The sequence below is a fragment of the Charadrius vociferus genome, unplaced genomic scaffold (genome assembly GCF_000708025.1).
Source record: "Charadrius vociferus isolate BGI_N301 unplaced genomic scaffold, ASM70802v2 scaffold459, whole genome shotgun sequence".
NCBI classification, from domain to species: domain Eukaryota; kingdom Metazoa; phylum Chordata; class Aves; order Charadriiformes; family Charadriidae; genus Charadrius; species Charadrius vociferus.
The window spans coordinates 151545-177756 of record NW_009650249.1 but is presented as its reverse complement, the minus strand read 5'-3'; the positions used below and the strand labels follow the sequence as shown (position 1 = coordinate 177756).

General features: G+C 38.9%; 1 protein-coding gene across 1 annotated transcript in view; it reads right to left on the bottom strand.

Moving 5' to 3' along the window:
* The window catches only part of KDM1A (lysine (K)-specific demethylase 1A), a 37472-nt gene extending 13818 nt beyond the window's left edge, over positions 1-23654 (bottom strand). Inside the window, exons 1-11 of the mRNA XM_009892987.1 lie at positions 23493-23654; positions 18734-18793; positions 14981-15114; positions 13517-13595; positions 12444-12536; positions 11576-11682; positions 9483-9564; positions 7125-7219; positions 1604-1746; positions 987-1077; positions 153-287 (exon numbers count right to left, since the gene is read on the bottom strand). Coding sequence (XP_009891289.1) covers positions 153-287; positions 987-1077; positions 1604-1746; positions 7125-7219; positions 9483-9564; positions 11576-11682; positions 12444-12536; positions 13517-13595; positions 14981-15114; positions 18734-18793; positions 23493-23643 — 1170 coding nt within the window. The 5' untranslated portion in view covers positions 23644-23654. The remainder of the gene's footprint in view (positions 1-152; positions 288-986; positions 1078-1603; positions 1747-7124; positions 7220-9482; positions 9565-11575; positions 11683-12443; positions 12537-13516; positions 13596-14980; positions 15115-18733; positions 18794-23492) is intronic.
* Positions 23655-26212: the final 2558 nt, after the last annotated feature.

Genomic DNA, 26212 nt, shown 5'->3' with positions numbered 1-26212 from the left:
TATTACAACTAAGAGTTAGCACCATTCACATTCTCTTGAGAGCGCTAGATTGGAGTGCGAGATGTGGGAACATTTACATTGGCTAATTTTATTTGGCTGCTGAAGTCCTCAGAAACCACTGACTTAAGTGCTGTATGTATGTCATCCTCTACCTTGCAAAGTGCAGTCAGATCTCTGTGTTTGCTTTTCACAAGGAACTCTGCTGTAATATCCCGAGGTGGCTTCACTTCTGACGCTTCCTTGTACTGTTGATGAAGTTCTTTAATCTTCTCTTTTAAATTCACCATCTTTTTCAGGTGGAGTAGGAATAGGGAGAAAGAAGAGAAAAAAAAAAAAGACGAAGAAAGGGAGATTTCATGCAAGTTACTGTGTGAAGTGGATATTCACCTCAAACCAAAGAGATTTCCTAGTTTTGGCAGATGTTGCTTACATGCAATTCTACCTTCCAAGAAACCACAATAAACACCACCAACTCCAAAACAACATGGCTTAAACCTAACATTATTGATTTCTTACAAAATATGTTGCAGCTAACTTAGAATAAGAGAGCTTTCCTCAGTCATTTTTAATTTGAGAAACTTCCATGGAGAAGTACCACAACCAAAAACATTTAAGTAGGCCTAAAGCACTGTTTCTACACTACAAATCAGATTTGCAGTAAAGAAAGTAAACATTTTAAAATAACTCCCCAAAAGGCTCAATCGTTATCAACATCTCTAAAGGAAGCTATGACACACTGTTTATTATGTCTGTCCTCTCCCTTTCTTTTCCTGTATTTGTGTTTTACCATCTTCTACCTAATCACTTATGTGCTTCTCCTCAAAAATGGAGACTCCTTTGTCCTAACAGTGCTTCTAGGCAGATATTACGTTTAAGAACAGCTTTAAAGGCAACTTTCTAATATTTTTCCATGGAAGCTTTTGTACATTTTGCCACTTCCTGAGGAAGACAGTGCTATCCTCTTGTTCTAAATGTCATCGTCTGACCTTGTTAAGAAGATCTTTCAATTCCTCCTGTGTTTTCACAATTTTCTTCCAGTGTTCAATCTGCTCATCCTTCACATGCTTCTCCTGTAACCTGGAAAAGGTGAGACTCAGTCCAGTATAAAATCATCACATTACTGAGAAAACATTATCACAATCTAATTAGTGTAACACGACAAAAGCACGCCATGGGATATTTTAGTAAATACTCATGGCAATTAGAAAATTAATACAAGTTTCCGTAAATAAGGGATACTTGACTAGCTAAACATGAGTGAAGTTACCTACTATTATTAAAAGGTGTAAATGCCATTAGCTTTCAAGTAGCATAAGTGGGCTGTATGTACACCAATTCATACTAAGTCAATTATTTACTATCAGTTACTGTAGCAGTGATTTTCAGGAAGCTTTCAAGAAAATATGTTTGCTCCTTTAACCAACTTTGGTACATTTTTCTTCAATAAATAAGAAACACATACACAAATGAGAATGCAGCAGAGACCAAACAGCTGTATTAAGTGGGAAATGCTTACCCTACGAGCATCACAATTGTTTCAAGTATCTTTTGGAAAATCATCCACAAAATAGGAAAGTCTACCACGAAGAGAGAAGTCACTTACTGTATGACAACCTCCAGAGCCTGACCAAGGGAGACAGGCTTATTATTGAGAACATTAAAATCCAGCTGATGACTGAGATAGGAGGTGGCTTCCAGCAGACGATTAAATTCTTGTTCCACCATTTCATCTTTCTCTTTTGGAACCTAGGATTCAAAAGAACAAACTTTCTTCTTAATAACCTATTCATAAATAAGAAAGAAAAAATATAGGTCACCAAAGCTCAGAGACAAGACACTCGAGTAGTAGAGAAAATTTTAAAAGAAACCAGAACGATGACAGAGATTACCTTCTCTAGTGCAGTCTAAATTCACATCACCTTATAACAAACTCAAAATGCTACCATTCCCCAAATCAGAGGAATAAGAAAGGCAGGATGCAAATAAATTCTTAGACCACTGCTCAAAAAAAAGGTATCACATGCCCTAGAGCAACACTGCAAGCGCGCAACCAAACAGTAGCTCTGAATAGCCCTTGTAAAAAAAATTTAATACCCTTAGTTCTCTCAAATGGTCAGACACCAAGGTCTGTACAACACAAAGTCACTTTGCCACGACGTCTGGCCAAAGAGCTACAAGAGCTGGCAAATCACAATGAAAACTGCCCTCTCTTGCTTGAGGAAAACAAACCAATTTTTGGGCACATGAAGATCTCTTTACTGGAAAGTGTGTTCATCAAAGCTTCAGAAGCTTGTCAATGAGACAAAAGAACACTCTGATGGTGGGATGGCTTTATGCAATCACAAAGCTTTAGAAGGCTTGGCATAGCTCAGTGAAGTAGACAGACAGTAACTTATCTTTTGGAGTGGGCAGCATGACTAAGAACTACCAATCCAGCTTTTCCAGGATGATGGACGAAGCACTGCAGGACGCTTCCAGAATGGTGGGATTTGACTATACTGAAGATACTCATTTAAATAGCGCGTGCTGCTGCCAGTGTAGAAATACCTGTTAGGTGATGATGGTTGCTGGCCAAAAAGAGCAAGCATCCCATGGTATTAGCATCTGTTAAACCCAGTCTAAGTTAAACAAAGGACAGAGGGAAAACACTGATAAGTGAAAGATCAGCATGAGGATAAGAAAAAAAAAAACATATACACTTTGGAAAGACGGCAAAAGCTCTTGGATAATTGCCATCAGAACAAAATTAGCTTGATAGATGCCGTTAACAGTGTTAAGCGTATTCCTATAACTCTATCAGATGGCTCTTTTCCAATTGTTTATTCACTCCTAACTCAAAGTATACCCCGTGTTGACTGGGAAGTTGTATCAATATCTCATTGGTCTAATTAGGATTCCTCTTCCACTTTGGAGCCGGCCACTTATTCTTGTGCCAATAGTTACCTTCCAGCTTTGTAGATCTTTCTTGTCTGGCATTTTCCCAGACTGAAACACTGAGGTTCACAATTAATAGTCATACTTCACCTCTGGGTACACAGCATAACATATGTACAGGTCATAAGAGACTGATGATGATCACTTTTATCACTTAAGCTTCATCTTCCGAGTACCAGCTTAAGCATCTAATATTGAATGAAGCACCATTGCTTCACATGTAGAGATGGCATTGGAAAAAACAGAAGTCAGCCAGAGTTGAACCTGAGATGCTGGACATAAGAGGGCAAGGAGGAGGGCTCTCTACATACACAGAAGTAGTGAAAAAGTAAGGACAACGCAGATTGCAGACCTGCTGCTGATCCTAGTGGCAATGGATATGGAAAAGGCTAAAGCACTGAATTCCTCTTTGCCTCAGACTTTACGGGCGAGGTCTGCTCTCAGGCCTCCCCAGTCTCTTCTCCTCTCAGTGTAATCTCAACAAGTTGGGGAAACGGACTGACAAAAACCTCATGAAATTCAAAGGCAAAGCCTTGAAACTGCGATGGAGCACCCCCATATATCAGGACAGGCTGACAACTGGCTGTTGGGTATCAGCTCTGAAGAAAAGGACGCAAGGATCCTGGTGGACAACAAATTGAAGATGGCATTACAAAATGCACGCTTCCCAGCAATGGGAAAGTAGGATGAAGAAAGGAAGAGAAATGACATTTTGATACTTGCATTGCCTACCCTTTCACAGCTGACATCGATGCTTCATTCAGAAGCTTAGGTAGCTGTGCAGCCAGTAGAACTTCCCAAAGACTATTTAGAACTAAACTGGTAAATTTTTTGAAGGAAACCAATTCACCACAAATAAAGTATCTGAAACTTGCAATCATAAAGAGCCCATCCCATATGCAGAGAATTTCACTCCATATTCACTTTTTTGGAAAGAAGTCTAATTAGGTAACACCGTGGCAAAGACTAAAATAATAACCACAATTTAGAGGGGTGGTAATTGAAGGTATAAAACTGCTCAATCTTGGGTCATTATACAGTTGTGAGCAGCAAGAGAGATTTACACCTTCAGTGCAGAGCTTAATGATGAGGATGTAACACTCAGTATATAACTCTTATGTACTTTGCCCTTCAGTAAAACGCAGATAGTGGAAAAAAAAAGACATAGACAGACTGGCAGGAGCAGTTTACCATTGAAAAGATACTTGTGTAGATGCGGAAAGCTGTCAAGACAGTAGCCAAGGTATGAAGGACATCTGATTATTGCTTGTCCCTAGCCTTCTAGACGCACTCCCTGCCTTAGATGTCTGAATTATTATCTGATGTATATTGTTTTCCAAGGAGATCTTTGATACTTCCTAGTAAGGCTGAGGAATTAACTTATTTAAAAGCCACAACTTGCCTCCTCTCAAGCACCATGAAGTTTGCCAAAATGCCAGAGGGACAGGTCGAATATTAGTGCTCTTTTATTTGAGACAAGACAGGCTGTGCTCTTGGCTATTATTGGTGGACACAAAGTTAGAAGGTTTTGAGGAGGAGTGGAGCAACGACTTGGGCTCAGGGACAAGTTTAAGGGAAAAGATAAACGGACCCTATCAAGTTAGTTAGATCACTCTATTGGAAGGGTGAGAAAAAATTTTGCTCCCAAAAAAGGTGCTTATAAGTTACTTGCCCAATACTCATTATTAACCCAATATAAATGCACCTTTGGGAGAAGCATATCCTGTAGAAAGTTATTTCAGCTTAATCTAAACTTATTTTTCATCGTTTATAAAGTAGTACCTTGACAGCATCCTTCCAACAATTGCAGCAGAAAGAAATACAACAGAAGTAGCCTGACAGCTATTTCAGGATAAGCTTTATACAGTGAAAATCAAAGTACTAAGGATGTGAAAACACTGCAGAAATAGATAATCAGCATTTAATTTTTAGCAGTACTAATAATCAAAGGAAAAAGTGCAGCAATATTCAAAAAGGAAAAGAAAGATTAGTAAAATAACTGCCTTGGTGTAAGCAGCATCATGGAGTTTCTTAAGGAAAAACAAGAGAAAGACAAAACGAGGACTACATGTCAAAACACACAGCTTTCAAGATATATCCGCACTGCATCTGAGCAAGTGGATTCAAACTTTATTTCTAGAGCTTCCCTTTTCATTTACTTACTCTTTAATCATATGAAGGAACAACCTTTAACAGTTTAGGTGGTCATGAGCTACAGGTGATACAGAGATATGGTCACAGATAGATGCACAGATACTGAATGTCACATAATCAAGATTACATTGGCATTTGTGGTATCTGGGTGGTAGATTAAAATATTGGTCATCATTACTCACACTACAACTTCTCTTCCTAATTATCTGTCATAGTTAAAATGGCTTCAAATTGGAGTCAAATGCTCCAGAAGCTATCCACGACAGACATGTTAGGAAACAAGCAGCACAAAGAGGCAATCATATACATTCATTTATTTTTAAACCAAGGAATAGCATTCTGGTTCATTATGTAATCACCACAACAACATTCAACACAAGGAAGTGATAAAATTTGGTCTGAAAAATATATCCACTTACACACATCAAGCTTTGTTTGCAACAGATAAGCTGACAAATTTTGTGACGTGCCTTTTTAAAATATGACTAGTATTATAACCTTTCTGTTTACACTAATAAATGCACACACCTAAACAGCAGCAATTCCTTGCTGCAGCAACCACCTTAGAACACAAGGAGGTGATGTTAGATGTCCTGTGAGAGTAGACAAAGGAGCACGAAGAACCTTTTCTGTGCTTAGGGACTCCTCCCTACCCTGCTGCTTGGCAGCATGCAGCCACACTGCCAGTTTCCATCCCAACTGGGGTCTCTCAGGATAAACAGCATTTGAATGGGGTACAGGAAACACTACAGAGTGATTGGAAGGAACATTCCTTTTCAGACAAACACTCCACTCCCACTGGCTTCTTCTGTAAGTGCCAATCTGATGAGCAAGAGAAATTCCTGCACCACAGGAGCTGCATATGCCTGAGGGGCTTAGCTCGATATAAGTGATCTAGCTGCTGCATACTGTGAACAGGAAAGAGTGGGTCACAGAAAGGAAAGCTGCACGGTCAAGCTGAAGGTGTCACAGTGCTTTCCTGAGACAATAAAAGCATAGTCTAAAGTTCAAAGTAGCTGAACTGTGTGTCTTGTTGGGTGGTGTTAACAGAGGGAGTCTCTTCAAAGTGCACAGGGATACATCTGCCTCACCGCAAGACATTGAAGCATTACTTGGGCAGACATGGAAAACAGTCAGGAGAGGTGAACCACAGCAGTGCAGAAGTACGTTACATGCAGGACGCGCAGGACATGAGAGCAGACTGACTGCTAGACCTCTCTGCAATGCCTTGGTAGCTTTCCCTGAGTATATTATAACACCCTATCCACTCATGTGTGATAAGAAAAGCTGCAGGTGCCAGGTTACAACAGGTTTGTGCCAAGGATCACTTTTTCACACCTCTAGCAGTATCTAGGCCTTTAGCCCAGTATCTTCATCTTTCTATTTTCAGAAGTTACTCTGAGTACCATGTTTTAAGATTCAGGAGGTAGGAACACTTCCAGTCAATACCTGTGTGAGATTCAGCACTAAACTAGGATCCATCATATCTACCTCTAACAGAATTCCTTGACATTACAGCAGAAAGAAATCAAGCTAATTAAGTTTGTAAATCCCAGATCTAGAATATTACTGTTGAACTGTTGCATGCATTCAACCAGCTGTCATTGCTTAGTCAATTCTTTAAAAAGCAACATTTAAGTAGAACAGCCAGAATAAGCTTATTATTCAGGGAAAGTGAGTAGCAGCGACAACAGCAAAAGCTAGACTGCCAGCACAGCAGACAAGTATTTCAAAGAGGAATTAGACAGACAACTGTCTAAGGAAAAACAGTAATGAATTTGGGAAGAGGAGGAACTTAGCTTCCACAAAACCTCTGAAATTCAAAGTTAAAAACTCGTGTGGAAAGAATAAGTTTTAGAGGAACAGGTGCAGATATGCTAGAATATTACTACACTGCCTAAAAATGGACATGCACTTTCATTACTCCCTCTTCCTCTTCATGGAAGCTATCTTATGCTAGACCAATAACCTGGTAACAAATACCCTTGAGATACTATTTCTATTCAAAAGGTTCATGAAAACAGTATCAGACTTACAGCTTGTCCATTTGCTTCATAAAGTGGGCATTTTTGTTTGATCTTAGCCAATTCCATATTCACTTGTTTGCTCACCACAGCCATGGGATTTCCTCCTGGAAAACATTTAGTATAGTTAACAAAGTACTCCTGCAAAGTTTGTCTGCAATTGAATAAAAATTCCACAGTTAAAGCTACTTCAGCTACTAAACACACCAACTCCAGTGCAAAGTGTGTTCCAGTGAAGTAGTATAACACTGCCAGAGGTCTACTCTTCACAGCAATTCTTGCAACAAAGTCATGGAAAAAAATCTGCCCACCAGAACTTAAAGGACAGTATATAAAAAGGGCTGATTATAAAAGCAGAGTCCTAGGGTGGCAGCAACCTTAGTACGATCGAGACTTTATAGCTATAAACGTATCTTCAAAATGTTTGTGAGCAGAGAGTTTGAAAGTACAAAGAAAGCTCCCACAGCTGCACAGTAACTTTAGATTTTGAACGCGTGGTGACACAGAGCTGGAACCCAAAGAATTTAGTCCCTAAAATCTCAGTAGAACTCCAACAAGTAACACCAGTGAATACAATCTATGAAGATGAACCACACATACCAACTGTTCCTGGAATATGTGTAACTAAACAGATTAGAAAACAACCTGGGAGATTCCACGTAGAAACATGAGAAAGGCAGAAAGCATTGACTTTCCAGAATCACTAAACATAGAAGCTTCTTTAAGTACAGCAGAGGAAAGGAAAAGAATGGACACAAAGGGGAAATGGCATACAGGAGAGGCGACATGGGCTTCCTCCACAAAATTAACTTTGGGAAAATTTCAGATCTAGCTTCCCAATGTTCTCGAATTCTGCAATCCAACCAAACCCAGAGCCTTAGTTCAAAACAGAGGGGGAAGTCCAGCCACCCTAATACCTGCTTGTCTTTAGAGAGGTGACAGAACAAGCAGAACAGAGTCTTGAAATATGTCTAAGTAAGTTCATGTTTCAAGTTCAACAACGTACTACGAATTTTAGTTCTTCCACAGTTTACTCACAAAACCAGAAGGGACCTCATAACTTCAGTCTTTCACCTTCCTGAACCATAAGCTCAACCCTTTCAGTAGTCTTCCCTCCTCACATCTCTTCCAGATTCAGAAATATGAAGGATGCCCTTCAAACCATCTTCTTCGCTACAGGAACCTTTCTTTCTCCATAGCATATGCTGCCTTATTCAATGCTAAGGGTAGAATCTTTTGGACAGGAAACACCCATGATGTGCGAATTAAATATAAAAATATTACAGTCTTCACTAGGCAACCTTGAATCTGTTTCACCAGGACTGTGCAACTTCAATACTCTTTGTCTGGAAACAGTTTCTGTATGCAATTTAATAAAGACAAACCATAAGACAGACACCAAGTTTTGGCAGTCAGTAAAACTTAGTTAGGTTTTATCATATTTTATCATTTCACTGCATTACTGAAGGGCACTCCACACTAAACACCTACCCATCTTCTTAGCAGAGTAACCAGTATCAATAACTAATGTCATCCCATAAACCAGCATTAAATAAGAAGAAATATGGCTTGTTTGCCATTATTTTCACAACTAATTTTGAAATCACTTAGAGAAAAGACTTTCAGGGTTTAAATCCTGACTTTAAGAAGGGCTTTCTCTTGGGAATGGATCCACTCTTCATTCTCCCTCCTCCCTTTTTTCCTCATGCAAATGAAGAAACATATTCCATCTCTTTGGGGTCTCTCCCATCTTACAATTTTGTTATTTATTTGCTCTTATTTATTTTGTTCTTAGCTACTTGACTCATCCCCTTGCTACATTCCTACTTCTCCATGTTCAATTTCAGCTCATACTTTGAAAGATCCAAGGGAACAACTAAGAGAGTTACTAAGAAATTCAGTCCACAGACCTGAGCTCAGAGGCCACTGGCAGCTGGGTAAAGCAGCTTTAGAAAGAATTGGTCAGCAAGTGCAGTGAACCCAGTGCAGACACCACCTTAAAGGAATTGGGCAAAGCAACAGACAGCATGCCGAGGGAAGAGCAGAGAATTCCACCAAGCACGAGCAAACTGTAGAAGAAGGGATCTACAACAGTTTGATGATGTGACAAGCACCGGTATGACTTCAGTGACCAACGACAGGTATGGTACCAACAAAAATCCCAGCTCTTAGTACAGGCTGCCATCTGTTTTGAAGATTCACTGATGAAAAATGCTAACTGCCAAAGAAGTAGAACTAGAACGTCTACTTTTTAATAGCTAAAAATACTCAATTATGTTGGCCATGAAAAGAAATAGCATTAGGTTTCATATTTGTAACATCTTGTCCCACAATGTTCCTTCCTGTTTCTTTTTATTTTGTAAAACTCACCAAGTCCTGTTACCACCATTGCTCCTAGATCGGCAACATAGTTCCCTTTGCGAAAGGTAGCAACTCTTCCTCCAACTCGGTCCTTTTAAAAGAACAACATATTAAACCTCTGGTAACATTCAGCAATACACCTCACTTAAGTATAATCAATGAAACTTCTACAGAAACATGGTGTAGCTATTCTTTTATCCAAAGGTTCAATAAATAGAACGTACACTTTTCCAAGAACCTCTGCAAATGAACGCTTGATCTCAGTTAATCTGCTTAAGTTAAAGAATAAAACGTTTAAGTTGCAATTAAAAAAAAGAAAAAGAAAAAAGATGCCTAACCTGGTTTGGACATATTTAAATACATCTACAGTAGGATCTACTGATTCCAAAAGCAATCCTTCATTGTCCATGGATAGATTAAGTTACATACTATATCTCCTCCTCCCACTTCCTACCACAAAATCCAATAGCTATATAGGAAATTATTTAGCTCTGCTTGAGAAAACTAAATTTTAGGGTTAGAAAAACCATAAGCCAATTATTCCTATGTACTCTCTGCAGAAGAGCCAGCTATCAATCAAGAAGATAACTTCAAATCAACAGCACATTTTAGAAGCAGGAAAAAAATTTTTTGATTCTTGACACATACTACAGACTTAAGGATGACACTTATTTTCCTACCACTTTAAACTTAATAAGGGGGGGGGGGGGAAATCCGACCTTCCCCTATTCTCAGTCTAGGTAGCAGAATGACACAGAGAAATATCATTTACAACTGGGCAAAGATCCCGAACAGGTACCAATTCATATAAAAACGTGAAGTCCAATTTTTAGTAATTAAATCAGCAATTCAGAAGCATGTAAACTGATAGTCTAAAAGTTACAGAAAACACGTGGCACAAAGAAACTACTCCCTGAATCACTGAAATCACGTGAGAAACCACCACACAGCCTTAAAAAATAAAAAAAATGCAGACTACTCAAGAAGAGATACAGCAGACTAGAGAAAAACGACTGAAAAATATTGTGCATTATTTCAGAACAGCCTCTTGCAAGATCTACATACTAGTTGTAACAAAGATGCATAGAACAAAACCCAGGTTACAGCACAGACCTTTCTTCCAGCTTCAAAAAGAAAAAAAAAAAAGGCAAAAACAAATAACAAAACCAAAACAAAAAAAAAAGGCAAAAAACCCTCAATACATTCAGGTGAGCAAGAGACTCCTAAACAATGAGATTGTTGCACTCTCCTTTGCTCTAGTGGTATGGGACCTGTGAAGCACAGACCAGCAGCTCTTGCACTCAACAACAAGAGCAGCAGCTAGCGAAATTAAAACCCTGAAACATTACTCTATTAAAAAACTTAAGCAGATTATTTTAATGTGTGCTAGAAAAGTGTCAGAAGCAAATACACTAACAAAATGAAGTCAGGAAGTAAAACATAAGATCAAATTTAATTGACCAATAGATTTATTTACTTTACATGAGTATCAAGTGTTCTCAGTTGATTAGATTTAGAAAAAAATCCTTCAAGTTTAAAAAAAAAGGAGATTCCACTTAGGACTGGATATAAAAGAATACCTTATTACTGAAAGAACAATCAGCTAGTTCGTGCACCACAAAATGTAACTCTATATAACTTTAAAGCCTATCTTAGGGACACAGTAATAACCAAGGAAAGAATTAATGTAGACTTAAAAGGTGCAAGATAAAAATCCTGCCTGATGTTGTATGGCAATTCCAAATAAGGATTCTATTTAATGGGCAAGTTCTTGAAATACAGACTTGCATTCTGCTGTCCAGTGAAAAATCAGTTTCTAAGCACAAAAGAAAGAAGATTCCAGCCTGTTACTATTTTAAGCATTATGACACTAGCCCCTGACTTGGCAGTCCACGCCTGAGAAAGCATTAGCCAACTGCCAGTGAGAACTTGTTTTCTAGTGATGCAGGTTTAGTACTCAGCAATACGCCCTGCCTGCCTGTAACTACACACAAGCTTACCTATCTCAGGCATGCTGCTGGGATACTTAGCCTTATGCTGGTACTGAACGTGGTTACAGGTTAAGTTTCCATATAGAAGTAAAATAGCACAGAAATTCATACCCTGGCTTCCAGAACCGTGACATCCATCCCAAAGCTCTGCAACTGGCGAGCTGCTGCCAACCCAGAGACTCCAGAACCGATAATGATCACCTTTCCTGTCTTCTTGGCTAAACAAAGGGGAAAATAGGGTACAGGCTCTATATCTGCATTACTACATTGGAAGTAGTCATGTCAAAGTTGCATAAAAGAGACACCAGGAACAAAAAGAAGCTTCCTTCTCATCGGTAGGTTCTGACAGAACAAACTCTTTCACAAAACAAACAGCCACAAAAAGAAAATTGAAGTAGTTATGTACATAATAATGGTAACAGCAAAACACTTCACAATTTTTCTTAATGAGACAGGTACAAGAAAAATACACCAATAGTGCATCTGTGACAAGGAAGAAAACAGGAGGAAAAATACTTCTGAAGGATGATTGTTGGAAGAAACTGATTCTTATTAATTACAGTGGGACAAAGTACCATAGTTTTATTTCTTTCTGCCCCAGAGGAATAAAACCTAGAAAGGACAGACAAGTTCAGCAGTTGTAAAATTCAAGCATGATATAAGCACATAAGATATAAGTACAATATTGTTTCTGTCTTGTTACTCAGATGAAGAACAAGGATAACTCATTAAACAGTGACAGCCACAGAATTATATGCAGAAGATTTGCAAACATTTTCCCTTCCAAAGTGATTTGCTTAAATACATGGCTTCTCCATGCCAAAATAAAAAACATGAACATATATAGCCAGATGGCTTTCCAGCCTTTTTTTATTTTCTTAGCATCGCAATCCTAAAAGAAGCACTCAGAAATTTGTCCTAACAAATCACCAAACAATAGAACAAAACTCCAATTAGAAACAATTTTCAAATTTCTTACTTGGAAGGGGCTTCACTCGTTTGTAGATACCAAAGTTGATTAAACCATGGCGCTCCAGGTAGCTGTGTACTCTGTGAACAAGCACTGTATCACCTAAAAAATTGTAATGGTTTAAAATTATTCTGTATGTTTGGCAGCGCATATGTACTTTGAAAACATATTCACAAGCAAATGTGTCACAGCAGCAACTGTGCGAAGTCACACTAAACACATCCCTTTCTGCACTCCCAGCTGCCCCACTGAAGAATTCATCTTCTTGAAGACCGCTGAGGTTAAAGTCTTCTGGAAACCACAAGCTGTTTTCCATGCTATACTGCAGTTTTGAATACTGCCCAAAAAGCTGTACAGGACATTAAATGCTTCTATTTATTTAGAGCAGAACGTCTTGTCTGAAACCGACTGCAGAAATCTAGAGATCTTTACACAGAACTGTAATGTGACTTGCCAGTATTAAGTGAACCTGTTACTGGAGTACTGAATTCTCATTTTTATTTTTATAAACACAATAACTTACTATTTTGCAAAACTTGACAGTGCATCTGCATTCATTTCAGTATTATTTTCTTCTTTAATTACTCTTTCTTTGTGGCTTCCCTCCACCCTTTTTTGAGAAGGGTGGAATGGCCTACATTCACAAGCAGTAACTCCTCGCTCTTTTACTGCCTTCTTTCATCATGGCCACTCTGTTTAATTCTTACGCAACTTTTTAATGCCTCCCAGAAACCTTATGATTAAGGTAATCGCACAGCTGCAAACCACCACGAAGTTGCAGCAAACCATAAAAGCTGCATGCAAATTCACTCGCAGGAAAATTCTGTAACAACCCATCTTTTTACCAGCTTTTTCGAATTCTACTAGGGATATATTTCTTTACCAGACAAGTGAACCTAACAAACCTGAAACATAAACAAACTGCAATATCCCATTCTGTACAAAAATGCTGACAGAGCTCCACTAATAAAAGGAGCCATCTGAAGTCCTCTCAATTCTGAGCAGCTTTTCCCCAACCAAAACTGAAAAAGAATAGCAACGATACGTACAGTATGGTTTTGGCAGTAGAAGACTTAACTTACTATTATAAGGTGCTTCTAATTGTTGGATAGTTGCCTCAAATGTCAGCTGAATCTTTGGGTTATCCAACCAGAGCTGCAGCTGTATTTAAACAAACAATAAGACATATTATATTAAGCGATACAAAAGATGTTTTCCCATGTGCATGTTTGTTACCAAATACTGTTAGGAGATGAAACCCTCTAACGAGTTAAGCTTTGGCATTACTATCCAAGCTGCACTGAACTTTGCCTTCCAGCATTCTTTAACGTGCCATACAGTCCATTTTAACTTCCTACACCATTTTAGGTAAGTGGAAATGCATCAAGTGAGCCATCTCCTAATCACACATACAAGAAAACATACACTGAAAGAACAAAAGCTACAAAATGGAAGCACCAGAATGCTTATATGTACGGCCTTCCTTCCACTTGCATAGGAAGCGTGGTATGAGTGATATTTTAATTGGGCATGCAACATCAGACGGCATCTGACTTTTTGGCATCAAATTTCACATTATTTTTGTAAAAACTACAGAAGCACATGTCATCTTACGCAGTTTATTTACTTCATGGCATCGATGGCAATAGTTAGTAAATAACATTTTATTGTTCAATGCCTAGATCTAGGTCATACATAGCAATTCCACACCATTTAACATTCCAGAATTAGTCATTTATTTGGGTATTTCTCTTCAACTGCACTGCTGAACTTCACAGTTCCTCACAGATACCAAATTAAAGTGGAAATCATACAAGTAGAATGAATAGGAAAGATTAAGAGAGGATTTCCATGTAGTCTGGGAAGCAATTTGAGGCAAATTTCTTCTTTAGCATAGTCCTTTCTTCAACTTGTTTTCCAAGTAATTTTTAACAATGATGTTTCTGATCATTTCTGAGTGTGGAACTAACCATTTTGTAGTACTATGAACCGTAACGCTAAGATCCATTCTCAATTGAAAGAGTGCGAAGCCCGTAATCTGTATTTTTATATACAAATCTCTTTGTATGTATATATACAATTACTTCCATTATTCACATTAGTTTACTTTATTTAAAAAAAAAAAAAGCTGACAGGTTTGCCTTACTCTAAGCAACAATGTATTATATTGAATATTACTTAAGTATTCAACAGAGACTTCTTTAAGCCGAGATCAAGTAACAGAACATTTGCACCAGCTTTCTGTTTGTTTCTGTCTTTTTAAAAGCTGTATGAGCTGAATCATGCATAACCATGTTTTGGATATTGTACATATACTACAGATTCTCTATGCTGCCTCACAGCGTTGCCTCAATCAAGAACTGGGTAACACCTTCCGTAGCAACTTAGAGCATGATAGGATGCCAGAAATGAATCCCCACCACCTCAAAAAAAAAAAAAAAAATTAAAAATCTACCAACTGTTAGACATGGTCACTGCCAATAAGTCTTTGCAAGGTATACAAATGTTCTACCCTTTTTCCACCAATACTTTTACAATAAACTTACAGTGCGGTTCCTAATGTACAGAAACACCTTCTGAGTCTGCTGTGGCCCACTGATTATATCAGGGAAGCAGGCAGCTTCTTGAGATGTCATACGGTCATGTGGAAGTCTACTCTGGAAAGCTGCACCCTCCACACCTACAATAAAAAGACAAGTTGTCTACAGGCACTGCAAAAGGAACTGCTAAGTAAGTATTTTTACACCACCCTTCCTAGCAAGCGCATCTGGCCTTTAGATGATATGGTAGCCAATTCCATGTCATGCTTTCATTTAGTCCTTTTACTTATTTCTGCAAGGTATGCAGGTTCCCAAGTCAACAGTTCTTTGAGTAACAGGTATCATACCTAGGGTTAAAGAAAAAGCTATACTACAGGGGGGAAAAAAAAGCCACAAAAGAACTGAAAAATAAGGGGGGCAGGGGCACATACCAATATAATATAAAACATTATCTATATTATATATAACATACACATATATATAAGAAATACAATATCAATAAAATATAGCTGCTTTAGATGCTGTCCTTCATTTGTGTGGTTTCCAGTTTCTACCAGAATATGAAAAACATTTTGGAACTCGTTTAAAGCCAAAAGATGTCTAAGACACAAGCACAATTCCTACAGTCCCCTCTCACCTGCTTTTCAAGGTTTCATTTGCACTGAACTCCTCAAGCTAGAGGAACCCATCTTAACCTCTCCTTTTGCATATTTCATACATTCACGACAGCACAATGAAATACAATCCTACTTATGCTTTTTTCCCTGCGTCCCCTCCCCAAGTGCTGCCTACAATCAAAAACTACAGATGTCTGACTTTTCCTTTTAAATGCTCCACATGTAAGACTAATATTGAACATACACAGGAGACATTTTCTCTATGTCACAACTTCATTCATAAAGGCACCTGTACTTCTATCAATTCAAACACTGGCAGCGAAGTAAAAACAGTTATGTACCCTACATTCCTCAATCATTTGAATGTCATACTATACATAAAGTAACAAACTAAGACACAGCTGCATAAAGTGCTACAGCACACGTAGAGTGTAGAAAGCGAATCTTGCAGGCACAGTGAGCAAAATGAAATACTGACATGTGAAATACAGAAAGAACAATATAAATTTCATATGTCCTAGGAAGTGACTTAAGATCAGGACAGAGAGAGAGGAGAGGACATTCAATCTGGAAAGATATAAGCCAATACATCCCAAAGGGAAAAAACCCACAAGTAATGCAGTAAGATTAAGATCTTTTGCTGAAACTGGAATTGTTCAAAAGACTAGAAAATATAAGCTCGCAGTGCGTTACAATAACCAAGACAACTGTTTGAAAGTTGGAAGTTCATGTGTAGAGGTACACATGTCACTGTACCGGGGAGAGAGGAATTATCTTCCTTCAATTCTGGTGAAATCACACACACCTTTAATGTCCAAGCATTTTTACATCTCAAAGGTGAACAAAAAAATTTAAGCAAGGAAATGGTTGTGAAGTTAACAAAATTTATTCACAAGCAAAGATAAGATGATCCAACTCTGTGACGACTCAAGGTAAAGAAAAACATCTATAATCATTTGCAGGAATTTTACAAGAGGAAATTAGTAACAGAGGCTACAGAGCACTGCAAGAAAGTAAAATGAAATTAACAATAGGAAAAGTTGGCACACCCGCAACACTTCTTGACACTACTATTCAGCTACAGAATAGAAACCCATAGCTCTGCTAACACTTCATCTTCTCTAGTAATAAACATCCCCCAGCCCTTTTGCTGTCCTTCAGTCTAACACTGAACCAACTGGGCAAATATCTACATATGAATGCATCTGCTAAACTATGAACTCTGCAAAACTGTACATGTAAATCAAACCAAAGTTACCAATTCTCTGATACTTTGTTAATGTTAACAAATCTTAATTAAGATTCTAGATCATCGAGTGTTAGCAAAAAAGCTCAGCAGCACAATTTTCAGAGAACAGCCAGTTAAACCAAGATTTGAAATGCTGAACCTGACTCCCTCTTACAGGCTTATGCTAAAATGAGTGTGCTCCAGGTATTTGCTAAAAAGCATTGACTGTCATGCAGTGAACTACCACCAGGAAACTCTCAGACATGCAGATTTAAGGCAACTCTCCAGTTTCTTGAAAAGCTTTGTGATTTATTTCTTCAAACTGAGAAGCCAGAAAAACTGGCCCTCCTAACAGCCTTGGAAAGAACTCCAAGGTGGGGTTTTTTGTTGGTTTTTTTAAGGCCATGTCTTTTATAGCAATACATTAACTTTAAAACTAAAATGTCAGAATAGCTACAGATAAGCACTGGTATTTAGAAAAAAAGACCACAACAAGGTTTGACACCAGAATTTAGAAAAAGCCTAGCGAAGATATAATTTTCTTTGGCCCAACCACAAAGATCTTATCAGAATTAAATGTCCTTGAACTTACTTTTGCAACTACACAACTCAAAGTTAAATGAATTCCAGGCTGATTAAATCCCCATCCTCCCATACCCTTACTGCTTGTGTTTCATGAAAGCAACACATTTAAGGGAGTACCAGTTCAGAACTATGCTTTCCTTGCGGCAGGCAACTCTTTAATGACTGTAGGAATGGCTCTGCCTAGACTCATCTCCTCTTCACACACATCCACACACACACTTGACACTTCCTGACATTCAGCTTCAGCAACTTATGTGCTGAAGTTCTGATTACCTTCTTCCCCACAGAAGAAATCTTGAGAGATGCTGCTCATTTAAAGACTTACTGAAACATCTGCAGATGAAAAAGACTCTAAAGGAAATTTATTTGGCTGCTGAATCAAACAATTGCTAAAGCATACCCTCAGCAAGTATATAAAATGCAAAATATGCAGAATTTCCAAACAGCCAATGCCTGCCTAAAAACGAAATAGGCAGTGCATCCTTGAGCCCGCAATCTATAATAGTCAGAAATTCTATGCAGGTGGTAAGATCCAAAACATAACTAGGCTCCTTTACTTAGAACAGCAGGGATGCACTCTCAGATGAATATCTTGAAGTTATATTTGCTTCAAAAAGATCAACTTGGAGGTACAGAATAAGTTCTGGAGCCTTCCACTCCTTTGCTTAAAACCCTAATCCTCAAGCGAGAGCGACAGTGGCAGAGTTGGAGTGCTATTTTCAGTAGCACTCAAGTTCTTAAGAGTAAAGAGACCAATTCTGTGAATTAATTTATAAGTGCATACTGCTGGCATCAGTACTTATGTCAAACGGCAAATGCAATTCACAATCCAGTCCACTGAGAAGCAGACTATGTATCTCACCAACAGATAAATCTTCTGGGCTAACCACTGGCACACAGCTCAAACACAAACCCTTTCAAAAGGAAAAACAAAGGAGCAAAAAGGCATTCCACACTACACTGCTTCTGCAAATTAGAAAAAAAGTCTACTGTGCTGAAGCCCAGGGCTTTCTGTGTCATTCTAGCTGGTAAAAACTGGCTAGGTAAGAAGCATCTTTTTGCACGTCTGGACTCCTCTAAACATGGAGAGGAGTGGAGGGATGAGAGATCGGCCTGAGGCATTTCAACATAGGTCAGTGTCCTTTTCCGCAGTTGGTACAAACCTCAACTGACATTTGAAAATACCCCTCGCTTTTTTAACAGGTGGGTAAACAACTCCTGTATCTCTTGCTAAATTCTGGACAACAACACCCATGCGCACTTGCAAGCATCAATGCCTAACTTGGCGGCTCTTGCTACTAAGTGGCAAGCATCAAACGCCACCCTCACCTGATGCTTGGCCGTCTCCATACCCTCCAGAATTGTCGTCTTGAAGTCCTCCTGCTTGCCCTGTGGAAGGAAAGAGGAGAACTCAGGGACCTTACTCCATAAGTTAAACCATACTGGACATAAAGGCCTGGCAGTTGGCGTTTTAGGTATTAAATTTCACCAACTAACTAAACCCATTTTCTGAGAATCCCATCTTCTGGAACCTAGGTTCAGGGCACCAAACTCTGTGGTCTTCTAAAGTGTCATCCGTGTTACTGGAACGCTTTACATCAGACTTTATGGGAAACAAAGAAGTACACAATACGTAGCATTCCTGGTGGCTAAATACTTATGATCAACTTCATTAATGGCTAGGATTTGAATAATAAGATTACATTTCTTACTGCCAAGATCTGGTGGATGGATACCATCAGATTCTGTGGTTCTCAAACCATAAGAATTTGATAATCTTGCCCTTGGTACTCCCGAGTCTCCCCATATGCAAGGGGATAGTTTGAACCATTCTGAAAAGCCTCTTTACTTTCAAGACAGCCTATTCTTTTTTTTTTTTTCCCCCATAAAACCTTCCTTGAAGCTTGATGACGGAACTTTTTCTGAAAGTCTCAGACCACTTATTTTGGCTTCAGTGCCCTTGATACACCAACAGTGTTCTCAACACACTAAGATCAGCTTTGAAGCCAAGTACATCAATACCATTGATCAGTAATGTGATCAATACCCAGCACTGAAAGACATCGGTCTTTCAATGTAGCCAGATCTGAAAAGATGAGGAAAGGCAAAGCACTCATCTGAAAGATCTGAAGAATTCTCAAAATTACCTTAGCCTGCATTTAAGTCCTAAATAGCAGCCTTGACAGGACTACAACACAACGAGGAACAGAGCTTTTCTAGAACAGAGATGAGTACAGCTGTGGTATCTGCAGGAACAAAGCCAATATAGGTCATCTCACATGCCACTAATCTTCAAAGGAGACGCTAGCTCTAAGTTTAGCTTATAAGCGATATAGTTATAGATATAGATAAGAAAGTGAACCAAACGTTTTCCTACTTCAGTAACCTGAATTTATATCTGGAATGCTGTAACATTGCACATCTATAGATAAAATAAAATAGGAACTGAAATAAGAAAGACATTTTCACTCAGTTACAGTAGACGAACAACAGTCAGTACTTTTATGTAATCAGTCTACCGGCAGGGAAGTTCAGAAGCTCACAAGAGACTGTGACAAATAACTATCTTGACAGACCTCAGAATTCCCAACATTGGAATTTTATGAACTAATGTATCCGCAACAGCAAGAGAAAATTCCTGACTTCACCTACACTTTAAGTAATTTTGCTGGGAACATTACAAGACCTGCTTCCATTCTGGGAGAGACTAACACAACTCAAATGTTAATATTTACACTCCAGCATAGGCCATTAATTTGCAGAAGAAGTTACACTTGTGCCTTCCATAAGTTAAGAAATTGAAAGGATGCGGACATCAACCTGTGGCATTCATTATCCCTGAATTAGAACTGACAAGGGACAAAATTGCTCTTGATTTATTAATAAAAAGAAATCAATATTTTTCTTGTCTGTTAATAACAGATAAACCATTTTCCATTAGGTCAAAACCCAGCATCACTATTACTGCTTGCTCAGACACAATTCTAAACTCTACCCCGTCAGACTACAGAAGTGTGGAAATAAGGCCTGCTCGTGCAGATTGCCTCTCCTTCCCTGTAAGAGCAAGAGCTGTTCCAGCTGCAAAGGAACAAAGCAGCAAGCAAACTGTGGATCCACGTTAACATCAAATTACTGCAGCCAAACACAACGTATGCAGGAGCAGAATCTGCTTAAAGCCTCAAGGTAACAGAATAACGGGCCATGAGCTGAAGAGCAACCATGAAGAGGGTCAACAAAGGAGTCCACTTCATACAATTATCCCCTGTCTTAAGATAAAGAATAGAGCACTCGATTACCACTGAATACTGAATTTAATTAGGAAAACAGACAAGTCAGATGAAAGACAGACACAGAACACCACTAAGTTTGACTATTCACTTGACATTAATCTGGATCATATTCAGTTTCACAGTTCCTTGGAAAACAGCAGCTAGAAACATAAGATTACCACAAAGTAAGAATACTAACATAACTAAAAAGACAGGAGCTGGTAAAGAAAAATCTTCAGGAAGCTATAAAAATGAAAATCCAGTTTGGTGAGGGCAAACAAAAAACGATCCTTAGAGGAGAAAAACAAAAGAAGCAAGCTCTTTAATTTCAAAAAGGGTATCGGCAAACAAGAACACAAATGTCATTCAGTACTGAAAGTGATTTTGGAGGGGTTTTTCTATAAGACAGTATTTCTTAAGTGAAAAAGGGGAGAGATACTTTAAGGAAATTGTCTTAATCATGAAATACTGTTACACCTTTAAAAACTGCTCTGCAATAACATGCAGTAAATCTTGCAAATCCAGACTATTAACAACCTGCATGGCCAGAACACCTGGAATTCCCCACAGCTGAACACATTAATGGAACCCATCTCAAATAAGACGAGCATTTTGCTGTCACCTGAACTGTGATACTTAATGACCTCCTTCTACTGTAAACTGTCTGAGGACAGACTAATGAAATACCAGCTACCATCACTATCACATTTTTAAGTTTGCATAATTAGACTTTTCAACACAAAAGGTCATAACCTATAACACGACGGCTTTACACCTCTACTGCGTTACCTGTGTTTTTGCAGGCTTTCAACATAGAAAGGAAATTGTTAAGGTCTGCAATGAGAATAAATTAACAGTAATACACAAGCTAACTTTTTGTATTTTGTTAAATTTTCAACAGCAATCCTGCTTTAGTATTACTGTTCTATTTAATATTTTTTACTGAACACTTATATTTTTGCTTCAAAGAAGTGAAATGGAGAGAAAACCTCAATTATAAACATTGCTTCTACATACAGCAGACTCTATGCGTCTTCCTGCTAAGTTGTTTGAATTGGAAGTCTCGATGCACTTTAACAGCCAGCATAAGATGACCTGACGCTCCTGACACCTGCATTAATAAAGAGAGAGCTCCACCTATGTACATAGTTTCAGAAACCTTTGAAAATAAGCATGGAATGACAACTGAAAATCTCTTGTCTTCCTACATCATTGCTTCATGCATATCACAAGATTTCTAGGAATGGAGAAAGGCTACAATGACCTAAAATCTACTTATTTCTAGACAGCTAGACATAGCCTGGTTTAAAATTGGTTGTATTTGGAATCATTGGTGGTTTGGGTTGGATGAACACCTGGTTCCAACCACCCTGCCATGGACAGGGACAACAATTTAGATTACATTTAGAGGACTAAATATAGTGCTTGCAGAATAACAGACTGTGTTGTATATAGAATAGCATGAGTCTATCACTGCCTATCTTCCACGTTTCTTCCGTCATGGGATAAAACACTGTACTTCACTGATTATGCCTCAAACTGATTTCAATAATCATTCTTAGAGGCACAAAATGGCATCTGAGAAACATCAAAAGTACATTAATATTAGGTCCCAAGGATTAAACCCAAAGTCTAAGCTAAATTAAATAGTAAACTTAAGATATTTGCTTAATTACACCTATTAAAAGTCCATTTTTGATAGATCAGCTACATCTATGGACAGGAAGGATTTTTACCATTGTAAATATTCCAGTCAAGTGTATGAGCTATAGTAGTCCTGTATCAAGCCAGGAGCCAAGAGTCGTAACTGAGGAGAGATTACAGGAGTAAATCCTAAGAGATAAAACACAATTGTGGCTTTTATTATATTTTCTGAAACTGAAGGTAAGTATCCCCAAACTGACATCAGTCCCATTGTCTACATTCTCAAACCTGCCAGCCAAAAAGAAGCCAATTAAGAGCAGGAGAACTGAAGACTAAATATTATTCACCTCAGTGATGAACCAGCAAAAGTTCAACTGCTAGATTTCAGCTACTGCCTAAAACCAACCAGCACACACATAGTATCGTGAAATATCTCTGACAGCTAAACTTTGCAAAAGCACGGTTTTGTAGATAGATAGTCGAGTCATACACCAACACCAGACCTAAATAATGGTGGTAGCTGTAAACACAACGAAGAATGGATAGGGTACAGCTAATACCGTAAATTTCAAAAGCTGCTTCCTGAACCTGACTGACCAAAAAACTTTCCAATGTAAAGTGAAGCTTTACAACTCTGTCAAAGGTAATGAGGAAAGCACTGAAGTTTAAGAAAACAGTATCCAACCAGATCTTAAGATTAGAGTCATAATTTAAAGCCACAGGAATCACTGTAGATTAAATCTGTTCTCCTGTATAGCAACCCCCCCAGTAAATCTAACCTCTTTTCTCTCAGAGGAATAAGTGAACATTGGTACACGAGCAGCTGTGGCAGCTAAGTGCCAAAGAGGCTATTCTGATCAATAAGCTTCCAAAGACAAGTCAATAAGGATCACGAGAATCTAGCACAAGAGGTTTGGCCTAGTTTGGAATTAGATCACGCATATTCCCATCTTTATCAGGCTGATCTTCTGTGTTTTCCCCCTCCTTCCACGTATGGGGCCATCAAAGAAAACACCGTAGAATAATCATTCAAAACCAGATCACAACCAGACACAGGATTCATGATGCTGCACCTGACCCTGCTTAATTTCTGGCAATGCTGCACCTGACCCTGCTTAATTTCTGGCAATAGAACAGGTAAGTAGTGTCAGAGGAGAAGGTCTCTCTTTACTCACCAGATGGCTCCTCCGGCTCGCTTTCATTCTCTTCTTCTGCAGGAGCTGGTGGAGGTGGTGGTGGTAACTTTTTCTCTTTCTCAGCTTTAGCATTTCTCTCTTCTTCAGAGTAATACTCATCTTCTGACAGGTTTGCAAGACTCTCATCCATCTCTCTATACTCAACCTGTAAAAAGCAGAGCAGAGGATAAACACACTGAAGATGTCTGCAAGTCTCACTACTAAATGAACATTGCAAGCAACAAAATCGCTATAGCTCAAAGAAAAGACCCAAGTTGCCTTGTCCAGAGTCTTATTACAGCTACCACGTTACAAAAATCTTCAACAGCTTAACAAGTTTCACATGCTTTTACCTCCACTAAAAAAAAAAAAAAAAAAAAATGTCTTCAGCACCCAACCATCCAACAGTAGGAAACCTCTCTAGTTTTATTCCTTTCCTTCACCTCCCTGTCAAACTTGGGGATAACAAATTGCCTCGATGTCCAATCCACATGTTCCAACTTGAATTTATCTGTCAAATATGGGTGAACAGAAGTGTACATAAGATTTCATCTTACCCTGATACAGAGGATCACATTTGCCTCCTCTCCAGGATGGTCACACTAGTGGCTCAGTGCAAGGAAAAAAAAAATCTAAAAAAGAAAATCTCTATTGCCATATATGTTTTGCTCTGTTCTAATAATTGTTCTAGTAACTAACAATATTACCAGCTAAAAAGACTCGCTCCAACTTAAAGGAACACAGAAACGCCAAGAAATAACCTACAAGGAATACATCTCATGCTTTTTAATAAACTGAGCTTTTTTCCAAACTAAGAAAGCCTTATAATATTGCTATGGAATTTCTCTACCTATTGGAAAGGAAAAAAAGCACTTCTCACAATAGGCAGCCTGGGGAAAAATAAAAAGAAAGCAGCTAGTGCACCTCCGGCATTCTACAGGTCAGCTTCTACCATGAGATGACAAAAGCAACTCTGTATTTTTCATCAAAAGAATGATGAAATCTTTCACAGTTCAGTCATTAAGAAATGACGAAGTAGCATTAGGAAGCCCCTGTATAGGAAAACCTAAATTCAGCAAAACACTAACACAGTCCATGATCTTTCAAATATTTACACTCTATCCTGTCCAGCACATTCAGTTTTTCACACTGTTGAGCAGATGTCACATCACCAGGATCTTTTGTGAACTCTCACTCTGAAGCAAATTACAATGATCCCACAGCACCATAAGTACAGCATCACATGTTATTTGAAACCAACACAAACTAGTTTTGCCCTAAGGCCCTCTGAAGTCTCCCCTCCTCCTTGAGCTCACACAAATTTCAGAGAACAATCAAGTCCAATAAAAAAAAAAAAAAAAGCTTTTCCCTAGGTTCATTTTTAACCTGGACACCCTCCCCAACTGAGTTCACACCACAAACATTCACAGTAAGGCAACCTTGTGCTAGCCAAAGTGATCATGGGGACATACTGTGTTAAAAAGAGATTAACGCCCTTAGCAAATCAGTATTGCCAATGCAGAGGAACATCACCGAAATACAACCCACACACAGCACACTAATTCCTACTTCTTAACAGACCACTATAAAGCAAGTAAACCCCAGGTATGCTGCAGCTGAAGATCACAGAATGGTTTGGGTCAGAAGAGACCTATAAAGATCACCTGGTTTAACCTCCCCTGCCCTGGGCAGGTACACTTCCCACTAGATGAGGTTGCCCAAAGCCCTGTCCAAGCCTTGAACACCTCCAGGGATGGGGCAGCCACAGCTTCCCTGGGCAATTTGCTCCAGTGCCTCACCACCCTGAGTAAAGAATTTCTTCCCAATATCTAACTTAAGTCTCCTCTCTTTCAGTTTAAAAGATGCACCAGACTGGCCTACCCAACTGTTCCTATATGCAAAGAATCAGCCCAGTTATGTCACGTAAAAGATCTGAAGAGCAAGATGTTCAATGACACAGCTACAGTACAACAGACAGTTTCTAAAAGTACTTTCAGCTTCCATATCAAACACACCCAGATTTGGGCGCAGCCTAAAGTCTTCTAAGTCTTTTGCAACGAGGTTTCCAATAAAAAGTTTCACAAAAAAAAAAAGATAATGGTCTCAAGATGTTCAGAATAACACATGAGCATTACATACCACAGACCCAAATTATTGAGAGCTGTTTATGGCCCTTATATGCCTTATTTATGGCATTACTAAATCCCACTCTTAATACAGCATTGGCTCAACTCTCCAATGCCAACTGAGGGAAGCTGAAGAACAGTGGACTGAGCGTGGCCATCATCTCAATAACCTTGCAATACCCGTGTCATCCAACACACCTAAGTGTCAAGAAAAGCTGCATCCATGTAACCCTAGTAACATGAATATGCCCATAAAAATGCAAGATCATAAGAACTCAGATGCAATGCCAGGGTCGTTTTGTGCCCTTTTTTTTTTTTTTTTTTTACTGCTGTGTCTCTGACCAGGAAGCCGTACAAAGTTCTGAGGACCGCTGCAGACTGCTCTGCTTTGTGAAAGCGCACGAGTTCTCCCCAGACCTTACGAAGGTGAGCTGTGACAATACGAGACCTTAATCCGCATTAGCTTCCTGCACATCTGCATGTTTATCCTGGAGGAGCACTCGCCTCCGCGGGGCAGCACCCGCACCCCACACACCAGCGTAGCCCGGTAAAGCCCGATCAGGCCGGGGAGTCTGCTCAGCCCCGCGCCCGCTA